The 21,523-nt window shown below is 40.3% G+C and overlaps 2 protein-coding genes across 2 annotated transcripts; one reads left to right on the top strand and one right to left on the bottom strand.

The window, feature by feature from the left end:
* Positions 1–1,106: 1,106 nt before the first annotated feature.
* On the top strand, positions 1,107–2,445 carry LOC140765834 (probable ribose-5-phosphate isomerase 1). The gene has a single exon (XM_073105090.1). It carries the CDS (start codon positions 1,343–1,345, stop codon positions 2,150–2,152), a length of 810 nt encoding a protein of 269 aa, XP_072961191.1. The 5' UTR covers positions 1,107–1,342; the 3' UTR covers positions 2,153–2,445.
* Positions 2,446–6,461: 4,016 nt separating this feature from the next.
* Positions 6,462–7,370, bottom strand: LOC140765800 (uncharacterized). Its single transcript, XM_073105035.1, has one exon. The coding sequence runs from the start codon at positions 7,184–7,186 to the stop codon at positions 6,698–6,700; it is 489 nt and encodes a 162-aa protein (XP_072961136.1). The 5' UTR covers positions 7,187–7,370; the 3' UTR covers positions 6,462–6,697.
* Positions 7,371–21,523: the final 14,153 nt, after the last annotated feature.

Raw genomic sequence — 21,523 nt, 5'->3', positions numbered from 1 at the left:
CCATGCTCGTCTCCTCAAGTTGCCGCCGCCGCTTCTTCCTCCTCCATGAAGACGCTAAGCTACCACCACCACCTCCTCCTCCTCCTTCTCATTTGACAGTCGACAGTTTGGAACTTCGGCACTCGTGCTCGTCTCCTTAAGCTGTCGCCGCCTCCTACTCCTTCTGTAATCGGTACCTGCGTCTCCTTAAGCTGTCGCCGCCTGTTTCGCCTCCTCCTTTGCGAAGACGCCAAGCTATCGCCTCCTCCTTCTTCGGCAGTCGGCAGTTCAAAACTTTGGCACCCGTGCTCGTCTCTTCGAGCTGCCACCACCTCCTACTTCTTCAGTAATTGGCACCCGTCCTCTAAGCTCCGCCTCGCCCTCCTTTTCTAAGCAGCTGCCGCGTCATCCTCCTCCATCGACCAGCAGATTAAAATTGTTATTTAATTTCAAAATTTTTTATTCTTAAAATAAATTGTGGCTCGGCTTGGGCTTGAATTGGCTTGGTCCAGCTTGGCTTGATAATAGGCTTATTTCAAGTTTGGGCTCGGCTCGGGGCTCGACACAAGCTCGATTAGGCTTGGCTCAGGCCCTGAGTCCAATAAAGAGACTCGAAATTAATTTCAAGCGGCTCAGCTCATTTACACCCCTAGCCTTAGAAAGAGATCATAGCGTTATAAAGTAGTTGATTATAAATATTAAACTATTAGCATGAGAGAAGACAGTCTCTCTCTGAAAATATGACCCAATTTCTATATTTTCTTATTTATTTGCTTTTTGAGTACTTGTAACTTTGTTTCATAGTTATTATGTTTATATTTAGCTAAGTGCGGGGGCTTTATTTTAGTACTTATTATTATTATTTTTTCTTGTATCAGGTTGCAACTGTTTGCTTGAATTCACGTTTCTACTGATTTGTATCTAAATCCTCGTCCAAAGGTGATAAAAGTTTCCGCATAAAAGACGTTATGCAAAAAAAGTGCATAAAGTGATATCCACCAAGAAGGGACGTGGTGACGTGTCTAATATTCAGTGGCTTGCAGAGAATCCTCTCTGTTCTATCCAAATAACCAATCACACCTTATCGTTTCCTCTATATTAGCGCCATCTCGTCCTCTTCCTCGCACCTCTCCTTTTTCTCGCTTTCCCTCCGCGGAAATCTAATGGAATCCTAGCCCGAACCCTAACCCTAACCCTAACCCTAAAGGCCCGAAACCCTAACCCGAGAGGACCACATTCTTCTTTCCCCCGCCACCACAAAAACTCAAATAAGGTTCTCTTTCCTCGAGAACCCAGTTCCCAAATCCACCCCTTTCCACCTAGAATTCCCTTCTAATATCCAATCTTGTCCTCATCCCACACCATGAGCGGCGCCGTTTGCCCCCAAGCCCTAGATGCACCCATACCCTTCCCCCACCTCCACTACTCCCAGAAGCCTCCTATGGCTTCTCCCCACGCCGAGCTCACCCAGGACGACCTCAAACGCATCGCCGCCCACCGCGCCGTCGACCTCGTCGAATCCGGCATGGTGGTCGGACTCGGCACCGGCTCCACCGCCGCCCACGCCCTCGACCGCCTCGGCGATCTCATCCGCCGGGGTATTCTCACCGACGTGGTCGGCATACCCACCTCGTTGAAGACGGAAGCACACGCCACTAAGGTCGGTATCCCCCTGTCCGACCTCGGCACCCACCCGGTCGTCGATATCTCCATCGACGGCGCCGATGAGGTCGACACCGCGTTGAATCTCGTGAAGGGCCGAGGTGGGTCGCTCCTGCGCGAGAAGATGATAGAAGGGGCGAGTAAAAAGTTTGTCGTAATCGTTGACGAGTCAAAATTGGTGACTTGTCTTGGGGGCAGCGGGCTCGCTGTGCCGGTGGAGGTCGTGCCCTTTTGTTGGAAATACACGCTTGGGCAGTTAAAGAAGATATTTGAAAAGGAGACTGGGTTTGTTGCTAAGCTGAGAACCCAGGAGGTGTTGGAGAAGCCATTTGTCACGGATAATTCTAACTACATTATAGATTTATACTTTGAGAAGGGGATTAGTGGTGATTTGAATTCTATAAGCGATGCGATTCTGAGGCTCACCGGGGTTGTCGAGCATGGGATGTTTCTCGGCATAGCGACGTCGGTGATTGTGGCCAAGAAGGATGGAGGAGTGATAACACTTTGAGCAAGTAGATGAAAATTTAAGTAAGACCAATATTATATCTTTGACTTTGTTATATAATGCCCTGCACAGAGGCAGCCTATAGGTTCTGTTCTCCGTTTTGGGGTGAAAATTTTGCTGTAGCTTTTCTAGTGAAGGTGGGATTATTGTTCTCCGTTGTATGGGAAAGTTAGTATTGCTATATGAGAGGAGATTTCTATAGCAAAATGTCCTCCATGGGTTATGATTTCTAATTTGAGATATTAAAATTGATAATGGATTAAATCCAAGTTGCTTCATTTCCTTCAGTTGGTTTATATAGACTTGTGTGGACTTTTTCATTTTCTTTAGTTAGTATTTATGCTTTGATGTTTTCCCTTGAATGTAACAGAACTTTTGATTTTTTTAATACTTTTGTAGTTAATTCAGAATGAGTTAGCTGGCTTTCATTGTAAATAATTATAGTTCCATGTGGTTAACATGATGAAGTCTTCGTCTTTGATAGCAGCAGAAGATCCTGAAAGATATACCTTGCAAGGAAAGCTAGTTTATGCAATGGTGGTGTCACTAAGTTTGACAGGTCAAACTTGTGTTAGGGTGGCACAGCTTCAAGATGGGGACTTAGTTTATCAAGACAGGGTAAGGTTGCATGTATCTTGCCATCCAGATGTTTTGTTATAGGAAGCCTCTTTTGGTAGGTCAAATTGTGATTTATGTATTGATGGTGTCACTTAGTTTTTCAGAGTAAGCTTGTGTTATGGGGGCTGTGGCACAGCTTCAATTTAGGGTCTTAGTTTATCTAGACAGGGTAAGGTTGCATGTATCTTGCTGTCTATAGACATTTCGTTATCAGAAGCTTCATGCCGTAGGTCAACTTGTGATTTTTATTTCTTAATCCTCTCTAGTTTTCTTTGAAGGATTCATATACCTTTTAATTTCTCTTTTTAATAGAGAGTTAGTTGACATTTGCAGTAAATAATTATAATTCCTTGTTGTTAACATGCTGAAGAAGTCTTTTGTCTCTGGCAACAGTTCATGATGCTGAAGAAAATCTTCACAAGGACAGATAGTTTGTGAAGCGATGTAATCAGTCTGACAGTTAGTTAAAGACGCCTTAGGGGCCCTGGTGGCAAGGTTTTCAATCATGGATATACTCTATCCAGTGCCTGTTGAGGATGCACTCATCTGTCTAACCATTTCATTATTGAAATCCTTGTTCACTAGGATAAATAATTATTATTATAATACAGGAGTATAGCTGCAAAATTTGATTTCTTGGCTTGCCAGTTTAATCTGCTAATGATCTTTACCTTTCTGAAGGTAGCACATATCATCAATATTATCATCTTTCGTTGTTTATATGTCTTGCATGAATATAGTGGCACCATTTAGATATACCTACTCTTTACTTATTGGATAGATGTAACATGATACGGCAAAGCAGGTAATTCTTTTGATGTAAGATCCATGCTTTACAACTCTTTTGGCTGTTTATTTGCTTTCTCCTCTCTCTTGAGGTATGTTTGATATAACAATTCCATTCAGCTCTTTCAAAGTTCTATTAACTGTTCATTTTCTCCATTTATTTCCTTAGCTTTTCAGTTTTGCAAGACTACTGACATAGAGAGGGTGTTTTCATATGCTAATCCGCACTCAAATGTTGAAGTGATCAGATTTACCATTATGCATATAAACGTTTAAATAGTTCATATTTGTAGCATAAAGATTAATGTATCATTTCTGTATTTTTGTACCAGCTTGTCCCTGAACATTTCACAGTATGTTTTTGTAATTATGATTCTGAAATTCACGCCAGGTTTCCATACTAACTCTAACCCAATTTTGAATATGAGAGTTTACACTTCACATCTTGTTACGTTGGTTGGAAGTTCAAGAATTAGTGACGTTCTTTTGCCAAAATCACAAGCAGCTGCTACACAAATTGAGGAACTACTGCCTAAATTGCTTATCTTATACTAATCTAATCGAACAGTTGACAGAAACAAAAGTCCTTTTATTTACTTTGGAATTTTTTCTCTTGCTCTTGCATATTTGCATGGATATCAGTTCTTGCATCTTTCGCTTGAATCACATGAAGAACAGATAACTGGGGCAAATCTCTGGCTGAAGTTTCGAGTTCCTAATCTAAGCAACTCTGCTTCATGTCTGCGAAGCATTCTAAGTGCTGTGAAAAAGATTGATGCAAATGCAGTTGTAGTCATTCATTTAGCACTATTTTTGTTTGTCTTACTGTTTATGTAATGGTCATGCAATCAAAACTCGTCGTTGAGCAATATTTCATGTTGTTACAGTTAGATGACAAACTATTCTTTTCCTAGTTGATTTATAAATAAATAACTTGTCGTGGCTTTCAAATTCATGCCAATTTACAGAAATGAAACCTCTGGATGATGGGCACTTGCTTGAAATGCTTGAGGATTATGGATTCTGTATAATGTAAAACTCTTTGAAATGATGTACTGAAACAGAGAGTAGGGCTGCACTCTGCCCCATGTTGTGAACTTTGATACAGGTTCTAATTAAGAAGGTAGAATGCTTATAATAACTTGGGGTCTGTTCGAATCGCGAGCTATTCTATATAGTTAAGGAAGAATATTTGTCAAATACTTTGGAAGGCGAAAAATTATGAATCTTCAACTTTTATATTTGGATCATTATCAGATATGGACTAAATCTAGGTCTAATCTGGTTAGTAAGCTGTTAGTGGTATTGGTGGTAGGTGTGGATCAGCTAATAGATTGATAATAGAGATGGCATCAATGATAAATGATGATGGTGGTGGTTAGGTAGATTGATAATTTAAAGGAGTAGAAAAGAGAGAAGTAGGTTGCTCTATCGGACTAGAGGGATAGACAGACAAGGGAGAATAGAAACAAGATGATATCGTTCTGATAAGAGATTTGCGGTTAAGTTAAAAGGGGAGATACTAGGATGTAAAGTCAAAAATCAATTAATTTTTTATTCATGCATACCTAAGATATAAACTATAAGACCCTATCTTATAAATATTAAACATAAATAGTCCACCATAGATAGAGTCTGAATTTGGAGAAATTTTAAACACCAAAGTTGTAGACTAAGAGGCTTTCGATCTATCTAATTAGTTTCATAAAATTTAAATGTCAGATAAATATCTTTTAAATATTTTTTCGAGATTGCACATAGATAAATTTAACTAATTACATAAAATTCTAACATAATAAGACTTAACTAAACTATACAAACATAATAATTAAAATAACTATACTGATCCATCAAGTCCAATGTCCTCTTGATATTATTCGATCTGATTTAATTCATATCAAATATAGTGAAAGAATTGATTCTTGAGTTCTGACTTCTGATGCAGAACATGCTCTTCTGCTAATGCTTTCCCCTTTTATACTTCATACAGTAGATATCTACATATACAGAAGGGTACACCTAGGGCAATTTCAGCCTCAATCGCCTAAGATGACACTTTGTTACTATGTTTATGTGAGGTTGGTTAGTTTTATCTTCGACGAGGACGAGACAAATGAACACCATTGTGTTTAATATTCTGTCACAGTATTCTCTTTTGATGTTCTTCAGATTCATCTTACGTATAATATTAGATGGTTTGTCATGTACTATGGTTGTGTTAAACTGTAGTAATCGATAATATAAAGGTAGGTAATGGTAGGTTCTCTGAAAAGGAATCGTCCATGGCAGTTTTTGAGGCAAGTACGGGTCCAGTTATAACATATTTCAAGCCTTTAGTATAATTAAAGTTATGATATATATCATTGATACATGTTCGAATGTTCGAATCCCATTGATTCCTCTGTGTTAGTTGCCTTTTGGTTAGTTAGTTTTAGAGAAGTTTACATATAACACCTTATTTTTTCTTTAAATAAAATTATAGTTTACATATTATATTTTTATTATTTATAAAAATTGAGTCCTATAATTTAGAGAACATGCTTAGCAAACATCTTAATTAGATTTGAACTAACACCGTGAAAATATTATTAAGTAAAAATATTTTATTTTTAAAATAACTAAAATACCCTTATTTTTAAAACTAGCTAAAATACTTATGTATGACTTGATTGATGATATTTTTGTAATTTTTTTAGTATAGTTAATTTAATCTAAAGGTTTAGTTAAGTTTAACTAACAAATTTAACAATATGATATTTTCTATATATATTTACTAAATTATAGAGCTCAATTTATAAACGGTGAAAATATAGAATAGAACTATAATTTTGTTAAGACACAAAGCATATTATATACAAATTTCCCATGGTTTTAAAATTCAGATGGTGCTAAATATTGACTATGAGAACAAAAAATTGAAAGCTCTCCACTAAGTTGCAGCTTAATTCTTAGTGATAATACATAGAACATATCAAACAGTACCGTAATAAACCACACATGCTAAGATGATCATCGCCAAATAATGGATCCGAATTTGGAAATAAGTTTGTCACTGCACAAACAAAGAACAAAAGAAAAATATATACTGAGAACTACTAGCTCCATTAGTGGCCAGCTTGCTAAGTACGTACAGTGCAACCTTCATCATGGAACCTCTTCAATGGTGTCCAACGCCGGGATCCACGACCGTTGCCTCGACATCCGCACACTGAGGCTTACACTACTATTGGGCTCTTCCACTTGCTTGGTTTCCGGAGGAAACAAGCAGAAGTCACCTAGGGTTGGAATCGTCTTCACAATGTTGTTCTTCTTGGACCCTGATTTCCGCACTGCTCCAGAAGCCCTGCATGAGAGAGTTGACATCTCCTCCTCAGTGAGCACCGAGTAGAGCATGTCCATTGGCAGGAGGAAGTAGACATGGTGCTGCTCGAGCTCGTCGTCGGCCGCGAGCCCCGGAATGCGACAACCGACGTTCAGATGGTCGGAATCACAGACGAACTGCCCAGGGTTGTCGAACATGAGCTCTGCCACTCGCACTGTGTGCGCGTACTCTTCGATTAAACCGTCATTGCCGATGACTTTAGCTGGTCTCGGGTAGACGGCGCAGGGTGTGCATGATGCAGTGTTACCCATGAGATCGAAGGGAGGAAGTCAGCGGGACAGTTGTTTGTTTGTTTAGAGCTAGTGATCAAGAAGATGACATGAAGTCTACTACGAGGGAAATGAGAAGGATAGAGAAGTTTAGAGATACTTCTCCGTCCACTTGTAAGAAATATATGGAAGTTGGTGAACAGAGACAAAAGCTATCTAGAGGGAGGGAGAGGGAGAGAGATTTGGCAAGGAGTCGCTTTTGGTGGATAATAGTTTAATAAGGGGAGCACATGGTGAGGGAGTTAGGCGTAGGTCATGCATGAACAAGGACAAAATAATAGAAGGAATAGTAGAGTAGGAGGGTTAGAGAAAGGGAGAGAAGACAGAGCGTCAATCAAGAGGACGAATCCTTCATTTGTTTGGCCAAGTGATCACCAAAGCTTAGAGCACACACTACAACGTTTGTGACCCCTCATCTATATGGAGAAAATTTATGATAACAACTAACATATGAACCCTAAGCTTCACCTGTTCCCCTGTTTGGCATAATAGTTGACATGCGTCAGGTTGAAGCTTTTTTTCCTTTTATTCTTCTTCTTCTTCCTGAAAATAGATTGGTATAACTCTGTGTAGTAGGTTGTCACAGCATGTTTGGATGCTCTGCATTTAAAATCTATTGTATCAGAAAAAAAAACTTGGAGAATTTGAATGGTCAGTCAGGTGATTACTTAATATATTTCTTTAGAATTAATTCAGGTATGATGTTTGGCATTTGAAGTTAATCCTGGAGTAACTAATGTGAATTTATCTCTCACAAACCCATCTATCTTCCCCTCGTATCAACCTAATAAACCCAATCCTCCAACGCCACTACTCAAATATATCATAGCGGTTGAGCCCGTAAATAGGAGATGGTAGAAGGAAAATTGGTTTCATAGATTTGTTTCTAACGATATTCAATGGGAGAAGGAAAACTTATAATGGCCATGTGTGAACAAGAGGGTTAATTTGATTGCAGATTTGGCTGTGTAAGAGGGGAAGAGCACTGCCGATGAGGAATTAATACAAGGCCGCGAGTTGCTGGGCAGACAGAGAGGGAGAGAGAGGAGCAGAGGGTTCGGAAGAAAAGAGCTATAATTAGCTAGTTTTCCAAAGTTTTTTAAGAAAATTACACTATGACTAGTGGATTTTTTAGTTTAACCTAAAACTCAGTGTGTAATAAATTTTAAATATATTTTAACAAATGATCAAAATACTCTATGTAGCAGATGAATGATCAAAATACTCAAAATACTCTTAAATGGAAGACGAGAGAAACGAAGAGAGGAGTAAGTATTAATAAACTAATAATAAGCTTATGTTTGTTCCACAACCAGAAGGGCTAGATCATAAATTTATGTTAAAAGTCTTTGTGAAATTTTAACACCTTTCTAGCTATCGAAAACAGTTCACAAAACTCTCATTTCCAAGATGAAGATGCATAGTTTCTTTCTCAATCTTGGGATTTACTTTACTCCATAGTTCTTGAGATGCATTCAAGTTTTAACAAAAAGTTTGTATTCCCATTGGAAACATAAAAAAGCCTATACTTTGAGCTATTTATGCGGCTTCCCATATATATTTTTCCTTGATATAAAACATTATAAGTGAAATCTAAGCTACCACTCAATAGTAGAATGACATTAAAAACTAGATTTGAGCTTGCATGCATCTATTTGCTTCTTCTCAAAACCTTAGTCCAACCTAATACTGGTAGCAGCACAGAATTTAACTGAAGTTATTCTGCTACCTTATTGATTTGCAAATTAATAAGATATTATACTTATTAATTGTATATATGGTAGCTGTAACCTGAACTATAGTATGTTTTGTCTAATCATTTAGGAGAATCTTACAAAACCTAATAAGCTACTTATTAATATAATCCAGAGATTTCGGTGGGTAGCATTAGGAAGAAGGCTGCAGAAGTCATGATTAGAGAATAGAGAGAAGAAGAAGATGGTCTTTCTAAATAAATATAAGGGAGGTTTTTTGATCAAAATGGTTGGTGGAGAATCAATGTCATTGTAGTCAAATTAGTCTATATATCAAACTACAAAGTTTAACTACTACCTTTAAACAAATTCATGTTTTCTGCTTAGGGAATTGAAGTTGATGTTTGCTATTGATGTTTGCTATTAAAAATTAGGTCATATACTTGGCTCGGTAGCCATCTTCATATTCATTGTTTTCTAGTGATAATTGCTACCTTAGCGATTCAAGGATCTTCAAGTTCAGCTCAAAATTAATTTGAAGCCACTATATGATGTTCAACCTCACTTGGTGAAATTCAAGTCCATTACAATTAAAGCTCAAGCTGAGCTCAAGCCTTAAACAAGGCGATTTATATAAGGTTCAATTATTTCAAGCCTAAATCGAGTGTTGACTCAAACTTGATTTAAGCTTGAATTGAATAAGGCTCAATCGAGCTTTAAGTAGAGGGAATCTTATGAGATAGATTAAGATAATATATGAGATCCAATAGTTTAAAACTATACATAGTAGATAATACGTTAGTATATAAATTAAATGAAGTCTTATTGATTCAAGCCTCTAGAGTTAAACTATACATAATACAACTTTCTAAAGTGACGAGCACTTCCTCCGTTGGTCCCTCTTGCCTACTTTTGTGTGATCCTTTTGTCCTAGATCCCCCACTCCCTGGCCATCAGGTCCCTCTAAGGATGCCATGCCTCTCATTGCTCATACAACCAAGGTGTCTCATCACTTTCATATGGCTCCTTGCTGCAATAGGTAGAGGGGTGTCCATAGGATCCGTCACAATAGCTCCGAAGCAAGAAGAATAGAGGTTTAAATCTCATTGTAAGTTTTTAGGTCTTTCCCTTGGAGATCAAGAAAAAGTGGGTTCCATTGGTAGTCTGCATCATAGATATGATGACTGGGTTCTTCACGTTCAAGTTCCTTGATGAGGATGACATGGTCCATGTGCTTATTAGTGGTCCTTGAACTTTCTAGGGTCATATGCTAAACCTCATTATGTGATAACCAAGCTTCCAACATTTGAGGAAGGAGATAACTCCTGTCCTTATTTGGATATATTCTGTGGACCTTTCGTTTGATTATTAGTTGCTCAACATTCTTATGGATGTTGAGAACTTCGGTTGGTCTCTGAAGTTTGACACTTATACCTAGGCAAGGGTATGAGATATGTTTGTGTTACAAACCGGATTAATAAAAGAGTAAGATTGCGTATTTGGATTGAAGGGAGTTCTTGATGTGATGGGAGGTATGAAAGAGGGATGATATAGGGTTAGGGATATTTGCGATTAGAGAATAAAATTGGATGAAAGGGAAGAAGGGGTCGCTTCTAGAAGAAGTAGGGCCACGATAGATAAGGAGAAGGATCTAAACACTGTAAGCTAGGAGACAATATGAAGTTAGGGCAAGAAGAAGAACAAGAAGAGAGAGAGAGAGATAGGGAGAAAGAAGATGGATTCATAACATAACTCAACTAGGGTGCACTCCATAATACTTAAAAGCTACCCTTTGGACCCAAACAACAAAAAAAAAGCCTTAAAAACCAAATGTTCTTGCTGCGGTGCATTCGAACGCGTCCAAGGCAGTTAGAATGCAAAAATCCCGTTCTCTGTCTTTGCGAATGCATGCAGGCATTCGAACGGATGTGTTCGGACGAGCCCGAGACTGTTCGAATGCACACATTCTGTTCTCTGTTTTTGTGAACGCGTGCAGGCATTCACATAGTGCGTTCGAACGCAGTTCCAAGCGTTTGAACCCCTCCCCCAGCAAAAAGTCTTATTTTCCAAAGCAAATTTATTTCTTCCGATACAACTTGATCTAGCTTTAGTTGTATCCATCCATCACGCTTCCGTTACCTTGACTTTAAGGTGAGAAATTCAAAAAGCGTTCCATGATGTCCTCCTTAGACTCCCATATCACCTTATCAAAATACCGTCCGAGCCATTCCACTGAGATCTCAGTCTCTAGTCGACCTCCCCGACGTCACCTTCGTCTCGCCAACACACGCACCGGCTCGTATGCCTAGATCTCCTCCATTGGATCAGGTATATGTGTGCTCATTGCCTAATCTACCCCTACTCTCGCTCGTAGTAGCGATATATGTAACACGGGATGAACCCGAGATCCCTCCGGCAACTCCAGTTTGTACACTACCGGTCCCACTCGCTTCAATACGCAGAACGGTTCAAAATACTGATATGCTAACTTCGGATCGCGTACCGGACGTAGGGTAACTTGCTGGTATGGCTGAGCTCGCATGAATACAAGGTCTCTAATCTCAAACTCTAACTCTTGATGTCGGTGATCATATACTTGTTTTATGCGGTTCTCAACCGCTATCATGTGCTCCCATAACCTCTATAGAACCACATCTCAATCTGCTAACTCTATCTCTGTCTCCGTCCTCACTATTGATGCCTTCAGGTTGTACGTCCTTAGGGTAGGTAGTGGTCTACCATACACTGTCTTGAATGGTGTCATCTCAGTGGTGTTGTGAAACATAGTATCATAGGACCACTTCGCCCACGGTAAGTAGTTGAGCCATCTTCTCGGTCTCTCGCCCACAAAGCACCACAGATACTGCTCTATGCCCCGGTTCACCACTTCAGTTTGGCCATCTGTTTATGGGTGATAGGCTAAACTGAGGTTCAATTAAGTTCCTTAGAGTGTGAAGTATTTACTACGAAAGTCACAAATGAAGACTCGATCTTGGTCGGATACAATCGGATGCGGCATGCCATGAAGCTTGGCAATGTCGTGCACGAATATGTGCTCAGCCTATCCACCACAACAAATATGACTGAGTACCCCCTCACAGAAGGTAAGCCCTCAATAAAATTCATATAGATGTTCTCCCAAATCCTCTCTTGCACAAGCAATGACTGGAATAATTCGGCTGGCCTCAGTGAGTTGGTCTTTGCCCGTCGACATACCTTCCAAGTGCATATGAATGTCGTTAGCTCCTGTCATATTCTAGGCCCCGTACAACTTTGTAATAGTCTCTTGTGAGTCCATAGGAGTCCCTCATGTCCTGCCTCAATGATGGAATGAAAATGTTCCATCACTCTTCGTTGTAGGCCTACGTCCGCAGGTATCCAAATGCGCCCATGGTCGAATATCAATCCGTCTCGGCTCATAATTCTAAGATAACTCGTGGGGGTCGTCTTCCTTCTCCTGTAAGATTCTCAAGATATATGGATCAGTAGCACCTGTGGCTCATATGCCATCTAAGAAGAGAAAGACAGGCATGAACAGGGTTGCTAGTTCGGCCAGTTCGGATTGTCAGGATAGTGCATCTGCTGCCTTGTTCTCCATTCCTTTCTTGTATTGCAGTTCGTAGTCATACCCCAATAACTTGGTGATCCACCTCTGCTGCGCGGGCGTGTGAATCCTTTGCACCATAAAATAAGGTAAGCTCCTCTGATATATTCGGATCACAAATCGCCTTTTGATCAAATAGGGTTTCCACCTCGTCACGGCATGTAAGATAGTGAGCATCTCTCGCTCGTAGGTGGATAGCTACTATGACCTCCCGGTCAATGCTTTGCTAAGGTAAGCAATGAGCCTCCCGGTCTACATCAATATAGCTCTTATGCTTGCTCTTGACACGTCGCTCGATCACGAATTGCTTAGTGAAGTCGGGTAGTGCCAATACCGGTGCGGTCGCTATTGCTATCTTCAGCTTCTCGAATGCCTTTGTAGCTACATCAGTCCATTCAAAGGCATCCTTCTTCACTAAGGTTGTCAGTGGTGTTGCAATCTTCCCATAGTTGGCCACAAACCTGCGATAGTAGCCTATTAAACTAAGAAAACCGCGTAGCTCCTGTACCATCCTTGGTTGTGTCCAACTGAGCATGCATCCCACCTTGCTTGGGTCAGCCGTGACTCACTTCGCTGAAATGATGTGCCCCAAGTATTCCACTCGTCGCTCACCCTATAGCCATTTACTCTACTTCACCTTGAGAGAGTGATCCCTCAAGAGTGCCAATACAGACTGTAGATGAACCAAGTGCTCCTCTTAAGTCTTGTTATACACCAAAATATCATCAAAGAATACTAACATATACCATCGTAAGAGTGGACTAAATATATCATTTATCAACCCTTAGAAGGTCGCCGGTGCATTCGTCAACCCAAATGGTGTCACTCGAAACTCATAATGTCCGTCATGAGGTCGGAACGCTGTTTTGTGGATGTCCTCAGCACGCAATCAGATCTAGTGGTACCTTGCACGAAGATCCAAATTGCTGAAGTATGATGCTCCCGTCAACTCATCCAGCAACTCTTCTATGACTAGTATGGGGTATCTATCTTTGATGGTTATTATGTTCAGTGCACGATAATCTATGCAGATATGCCAGCTACCGTCCTTCTTTCTCACTAATAGAATCAGAGAGGAATAGGAGCTTCGGCTTGTTTGAATAATGCCCTGCTCCAACATTTCCACAACCGGCCTCGAGATTTCTTTCTTCTAGATGTGTGGAAAGTAGTAGGGCCGTACATTGGCCGGTTCGGCCCCCGATACAATCTCGAATCAAAACGAGTACCTAAGTCAGAGATGACCCCAGGCTCCATGGGTGCCTGCTGAAAGAAGTAGGTAACTTCGCCTATCCGTGGAGCTCCAACCAACGGCGATAAGGAGGGGCTCATTTGCGTGCGAACTCCCTTGAGTCGTACCACACATCCATCTCTCCAAAATGAGTTTCATTTGTGAAAAATCAAATGTGACGGGACCGAGACTCTATAGCCACTAGGTGCCTAGCATGATGTCAGCTCCTTGAAGTGCTAGCGGGTACAAGTCCAAAGTGAAGCTATGTCCTTGCACCCATATCACCACTCCCAACAAACACTGTTAGCTCTAAGGTGATGCCATCGCTGATTGTCACATCAAATATGATAGTAGGCTTAGCCTCGAGTCCGATGCTCGGTACCAATCTCTTGTCTAGAAAGTTATGCGTGCTTCTCGTGTCAATAAGGATGTGTACACACTGCTTTTGGATGAGCCCATCCACTTGTAGGGTCATTGGGGCACTAGTACTGGAGTTGCATGCATCGAGATCTCGGCTTGCATATCCTCCTCCACTATCTCCTCAAGCTCCTCTCCGACTACCTCCTTTGTGACATCTCCCTCAGCCTCTTCGTCATTGCCGTCAATCAACATGACATTGCTTGTAGCCTTGGGGCATCGATGCCCCAAAGTGTAGCGCTCATTGTACCAAAAACACAAGCCCCTGGCTTGTTTTTAATCCACCTGTGCTTGGGACAAGGACCAGGCTTTGGGTTACATACCTTCTCCTTTGAATTCGATCATCAGCCTCGAGGTACCCCACTGTCCAAAAGAGGGCGTCGATGGTTTTGTCATGGAACTGGAACTGCTAGTTATGGGCGCCATTCGTGGCATATATCGGCTATCCTTCCATGCCCAATTCGTCCTTATAACTCCTTTTAAAGCAGTACACTTCTGTTCCATCCTGATGGCAACTTCGAAATCCTCCATTAATCTTCAATGCTTCTTGTGGCTACCTTGGAAAGCAACGATTACTAAGATGCTCAAAATCTTCTTGATATGCTGCCATAGTAGTATTTTGTGTTAATTTAGAGAGTGTAGCACCATAATCTTCATATCCAACCATCCCAAGTCGTCGAGCTAATGCAAAAGTGAATGCCATCCAATTGTCGAACAGTTAAGGAGCATGCATTGATTGGTATCAATATAAGGCCGTATCTTCTAAATGAAAGCTCGCAATAGGTACATTAGCTTCTTCCGGCATGCCATAACATGAAAAGTACTATTTGGCACGAAAGATCTAATTAATAGAATTACCTCCATTACACTTTAGAAATTTCAACCGAGCGGATCACCTGCGGAGGCCATAATTATAACACCCAAATCCTAAACACGTGCATGGCACGAGCCCACATGGCACATGCGTGGCACCTGACCATTTGGTTAGTTACTGACAATCAAATAAACCTGTATCAATATTATAATTTTATCCACAACATCTAAACTAAGAATAACTCAAGTCCAACTATCAATAGCATACATGTAACCCTACTTGGGCCCCACACAGGCCACAACACATCATCAAGAGCTTTTCATAACTATATATACACAACGATGGTATATACATAATTATACAAGTACAAAGTCACCTGTTAAAACATATGACAAAGATACAGACACACGTTGGAGAATGTCCACTAATACATCAGATAAGATAACTTATTTAGCGTATAACACTGACCATACTCTATTCTTCACCCACTAGCAAGACCTCTAAGGGAGTATCCTACTCCACTCGTTCACCTAGGTTTTTGGAAAGGGGAAAACAAAGAGAGTCATGAGCTAAAGGTTTAGTGAATAGACCTTACCCCGAATCAGTGAAGCCAAACAAAGAGTAAATTATGTACTGGATAATATGAATCAAAAAGCAACATGATGCCATGTATGAGCATATATATATGTATCATCAATGACATATATATATATATATATATATGAAATCAATTCTCATGATGAAATTACAATATAATATCATTAACCAAAAATATATCTCATGATGAAATTACAATATAATATCACTAAATATAACAACATATGATGTATAACAATTATGATACAATGATTCTAATCATATCAATAATGATGCATGATGCATGCCAACTACTAGAAAATCATACATGTCAGAGGCAGATATAATCAACATATCTCTCACTATCACAATCATCCATCTCAACTCTGAATATCATCTACCATGCTGGACTACGGTACTCGGCCCCAAACTCGATATACATTATGCCACAAGCTCAGAGCATACCTTGTCATACGCTAAGAGTATCTTTGGAGATAAATCATACCCTATCATACGCTAAATGTATCTTAGAAGAAAGTAATTATACCCTACCAGACGCTAAGGGTATATCAATGATAGTTGTACCCTGTTATACGCTAAGAGTACAACTATTAGCCATCACCATACTCTGCCATACACTAAGAGTATGTCCAGTACCAATCCGGACCAGATACCGTTCCAGCCATCACATCACATACACAAGTGTTTTCATGATTTTCTATACATGATAGATCATATGCATATATTCAGTACTGTAACAGATCATACAACTCAGGAATTTAGGTGGTAAGGAAGCCAAGAGAAAAATAATGTAATACAGACTCCAACCATGTATTGGACACATGCATACTCCTGCTAGTCTATCACATGCATACTCATGCTAGAGATCATCTTGGTATAAAATCATAACAGTATAATCATCTCCAATCATCTCTATATATTATCAATATATTTATATCTCAGATCAGCCTAATCAAATGCATGATAAAATATGCTTGACTAAAATCATCTCTATATAAAGTCATATAATCATGCTGAAGGTCAAAATATGCATGTACAAAGGCGTCTAAGGGATAAGACTACTCACTACCACTGCGAATACCAAACAACCACTCGTTCACGCTGCTACGACAACGATTAAGCCTCGATAGCTAAGTCCACGAGGTCTTGAATAGGGGGGTCGGGATCTGAAATTATTTATAACAAATAATGTTAGTCTTTCTATTAATTAAAATTAACCCGGCTAAAAGATAATTTCTTGTTGTAATCATGTACTCTTCATTTCTATATTTGTTTTGTTATTTGTTAACCATAATTATATTATTTAATAGTGTATTTAAAACATAATTATCTGCCTATTATTCTCTTTAATAATTAAGAAAATAAGAATTAAGTTACTACAAATAATTACGCAAGAATATACGTACATAACCCTAATAATTTCTATTACCTACCTAGGATTAAAATAGTAATTTATATTGCAGGTATTTTGCTAAACATGATAAGATTTATTTACTAACTATGATATAATTATATTTAATTCATATAAATTAAATACATTAAATTAACTAAACTAATTGAATAATTAATAACATAATCAAATATAATTAGAAATCAATAATATGCATATATATATATATACTATACATAGTGCTGGGCTTGCGCATGGGTGCTAGGCTGAGCCCAGCACCACTTGCAGGGTTCAGTCTAAGAGGAAAGAAGGGAAGAAGGAGGAGGAGAAGAATAAGAAGAAAAGAAGAAGAAGAAGAAGAAGAAGAAGAAGAAGGAGAAGGAGAAAGCGGGGAAGAGGGTTGGGCCGTAGGGAAGGGTACTGCCGTTGGTGGCCACTCAACGGCCGGCCTCTCGCCGGCGGCTCAAACCTCCGGTGTCTCTAACGGCAACTAACAAAGAGGAAGAGTAAGAGAGAGAGAGAGAGAGAGAGAGAAAGAGAAAGAGAGAAGGAGAGAGAATGAGAGAGAATGAGAGAGAGAGAGAGAGGCTCACCAGCGGACAGAAGGGCCAACAACGGCTCTATCCGACGGTCGATAACTATTTGCGAACTAGAGGGGGAGAGAGAGAGAGAATATGCGGGGAAGAGAGAGAGAGAGAGAGAATATACGGGGAAGAGAGAGAGAGATTATTAGAGAGAGGAAGAGTGGGTCACGCGGCGGCGGAGTGACCGGTGGGCCAGGTCCCACCCCCACGCGTCGCCGCGGCATGGAGAAGAGTGGTTCGGTGGAGGTGCGTGGCACCCCCACCGTGCCACAGCGTGGCCGGTCGCGTCATGCCCAGCAAGCATTAGTTTTTTTTTTTAACCCTACTTGGGTTGTTACAATAATCGCATCCATTGTCTATTAAAGGATCCATCCTCACTTCTTGCGGATGAAGGATGTGAATCTCCAGACCACCACATCTCCTTTCCTCTTCCTCGCGAGTAGCCACATGTTCATCATCATATAACCACGTTGCTCTCGGTTCGCCCCTACCATGGTGATTATCGTTTCTTCCCCTATCCACGCCATGGTTGACTCCCGGTGGGACCGAGTATGGTATCCTTAGCCTAGGAGGGTTGGACAATAATGCGTCCATCTGCCCTAGAAAAATTCTTGTCGTCGTTGGAGCTTGGTTGGCCATTGGTGTACTTGCGGTTGGCTCCTTTGGTGTTAGTTCTTCACGCTATATTATACGGATCTCCTCATGTAGAGATTGCACAAGGGCTTTTTGCATTCACTATTGATGGTCCATCATCCTTTTTTGTTGGTCCATCATTTGTTGAATAACCGCTGCAACATTAGAATTGAGCGGCATGGAAAGAGGCAAACTTAGCATGGCGCTAGTGCTAGCATCACTGTTGCTGCCCACGGTTGCCGAAGCGCTTGGATATGGTTCCGAGTTGGCATCCGTCATCCCGCGCTTTGCCATTGACCTTGTGTTAGTCATAGTCTGAGAGTCGGTGGCTCTGATACCATCGTTACAATCGGACTATGAGAGAGTTAGATTAGGTATTTGGATTGAAGGGAGTTCTTGATGTGATGGAAGGGATGGAAGAGGGATGATATAGGATTAGGGATACTTGTGATTAGAGAAGAGAATAGGATGAAGGGGATGAAGGGGTCGATCCTAGAAGAAGTAGGGCCACGACAAACGACGAGAAAAATCTAACCAATGTAGGTTAGGAGATGATATGAAGTTAGGGCAAGAAGAAGAAGAAGAAGAAGAAGAAGAAGAAGAAGAAGAAGAAGAAGAAGAAAAAGAAGAAGAGAGAGAGATGGGGAGAAAGAAGATGGATTCATAACATAACCCAACTAGGGTACACTCCACAATACTTAGAGGTTACCCTTTGGACCCAAACAATAAAAATAAAGCCCTAAAAACTAAGTGTTTTCACCGCGGTGCGTTTGAACGCACCTGAGGCCATTCTAACGTGAAAATTCTGTTTTGTATTTTTGCGAACGCATGCAGGCGTTCGAACGGGCCTAAGGCTATTCAAATGCATAAATCTCATTTTCTATTTTTGTGAATGCGTGCAGGCGTTCACATAGTGCTTTCGAACGTGGTCCCAGACGTTCTAATGCCCCCCCAACAAAAAGCCTTATTTTTCAAAACAAATTTATTTCTTTCGATACAACTTGATCCAGCTCTAGTTGTATCAGTTTGCTCGAGTTTGCATCGAGATAGATTTGTCTTTATGTTTGAAACAAGGCACATAAATTGGCTCATTAGGTCATAAAATTTTCCAATCGGTCGCTTATGAGAATATTTCTATTGCTTGCTTTAAATGTGGTCGCATTGATCATTGTCTAGTTTTATTCTATTGTCCAAAAATGCCCCCTCTCCCTACCTCATTCATAGAGTAATGTGGTTTCACAGGCTTCGCTACTGCAGTGTACCTCGTCGAACACGGTACTAGAAGAGGAGGATCAGTTTGGGCCTCGAATTCTAGTTCAACATAGGGTGTGGCATCTAAAGGTTGCTGCCTTAGTTTGATCTCTCTGTTGTCGATGACAATTACTAGTGGTAAAACCAAATTGCTATCCAAGGCTCTCATTGGGGACAAAGATGCTAACAATAAACTTATCGCCTTCTCTGCTACTTATGTTACTAGTCATATCCCTACCTATCCTAGGGTGGCTACTACTTATACCAATCCCCCTTCTACCCATCCCCCTTCCTCGTGCAATGAATGTCCAATAAGTCGTCCATGTGAAAAATCAACGGCCAAATGTAAATTAAGTGCCTCGAGGAGGGGTGTTAGTGGAGGCTCTTACTCAATTATCCCATAAGTGGGATCCATGTGTCCTCGATCAGCTTGTACTAGTGAGAAATCCCTTTACAACTTGATTTTCATCATAGCTCCTATGTCTCTAGATGAGAGCCATGTTTCTCATATATCTATGTTGCTTCTATCATTTGTTCCCTTAACCTTTCTCACCTATTTAGCTCCACTACCACCTCTATGAGTGACCTTACCCCTCTTTATCTAGTTACTGAGGTTTGCCCTTATTCTTTCCATCTCCTTCCACCCTTGGGTCTCCCCTCTCCTCGACACCATCGCAACATCTTCACTCCCTCCACGACTCCCTTGTCTACCTCCTCTCCCTCCCCCTCCCCCTTCCTTGATGCTCATCTCTTTGTTGCTCGGGCTGTAGCATCTATTGAGATTGCTTAGCAATGCGCCATGAAAGAAGAGTTGGTGATCCTTGAAGAACCTCCTGACCTAGAGCTTGTTGTGAGTGCTTTGGTGCCTCCTTCAAGCAGAGCATGGTTGTGCCACCCCCTCCTTTATCAAAGTGGTCGCCCTCTTAAAACCTAAGACTTATTTTGATTGGTTCAAAGGTCATAAGCAAAACATAGAAGAGAATGACAAAGTGGGTGAATGATTCCTCAACAATATGGTTTCCTAATGAAGGTCCTCTCTTTTTAGTCAAATCTTTTTGGGGTTTCTTGAAGTCTTTCTATCTAGAATCAAAATCACTTAGGTTGACTTGAGGTGCACCTGGCTAAGGTTAAAATTGCAATTTTAAATTTGCAGATTAGGGAAATGATTACAGCTCTCTTTAAGGTTGATAGTTGTTCCTTAACTTTCTTAAACTTCAGATAAGTAGCTCTCTTAAGACAGATTAGCCTCAAATGGCAAAGTAAGACTCGAGTGAATTAGATCAAGGATGGTAACACTAATACGATTGTTTTCAATTATTTGCAAAAATCATAAACCAAAGGAATTTTATTAATGTTTTGGATTTATCTCAAAATGAATTTACTATGAATCCTAAATGCATCTCTAGAGATTTTGTCAAGTTTTACTATTTTTTATGGCAATTGAAATCTCTATTGGATTCCCCTTTCTCTTGACCTATGATACACCTTGTTAGAATCTTTTCTTATTGTATTAGATATTTATTTTCATTAAAATAAATTTTCTGTAGGTCGCATTTGAACGCTTACATCATGTTTGCAAAAACAGAGAATGTCTTTTGTGCGTTCGAACGCGATCGGGCACATTCAAACGTGATCGGCGGGAGTCCACTAGAATTAGGGTTAATAATTATTATTTTAGCTTATTAGCTAGCCTTTATAAAGGTGTGGATGATAGCCAAAATCATTATGCTATTGGAATATTAGTTTTTTGCCTCTCTATCTTCTCTTCTACACTAATTTCCCTCCTCCCTCTTCACCAACCTACCATCTCTACTGTTGGCGAGCTCTCTCCTAACTTCTAATCTCCCTCATTTATCGAGTCCTCCCTCTTCCTTGCGATCTCGACCACTTCTTTTCCTTCGTCTTTATCCCTTAAACAACATCAATCATCCACCCTCATCTCTATTATCATCCATAACCCTAACATCCACTCCACATGTCACCACCACCATCATCTGCACTATATCATGTTTTATTTCTAGTTACCATTCAAATCTGCAAAGGGCGTAAATACAAAAAAATGTATATCAAGGAGTTACAGATTGATTCTACTTAGTTTCGTAATTTT

Source organism: Typha angustifolia, chromosome 8 (assembly GCF_048772165.1).
Source record: "Typha angustifolia cultivar Huaian chromosome 8, ASM4877216v1, whole genome shotgun sequence".
Taxonomy (NCBI): domain Eukaryota; kingdom Viridiplantae; phylum Streptophyta; class Magnoliopsida; order Poales; family Typhaceae; genus Typha; species Typha angustifolia.
Note: the sequence above shows the minus strand (reverse complement) of the source record. Positions and strands in the feature narration are given on the sequence as shown.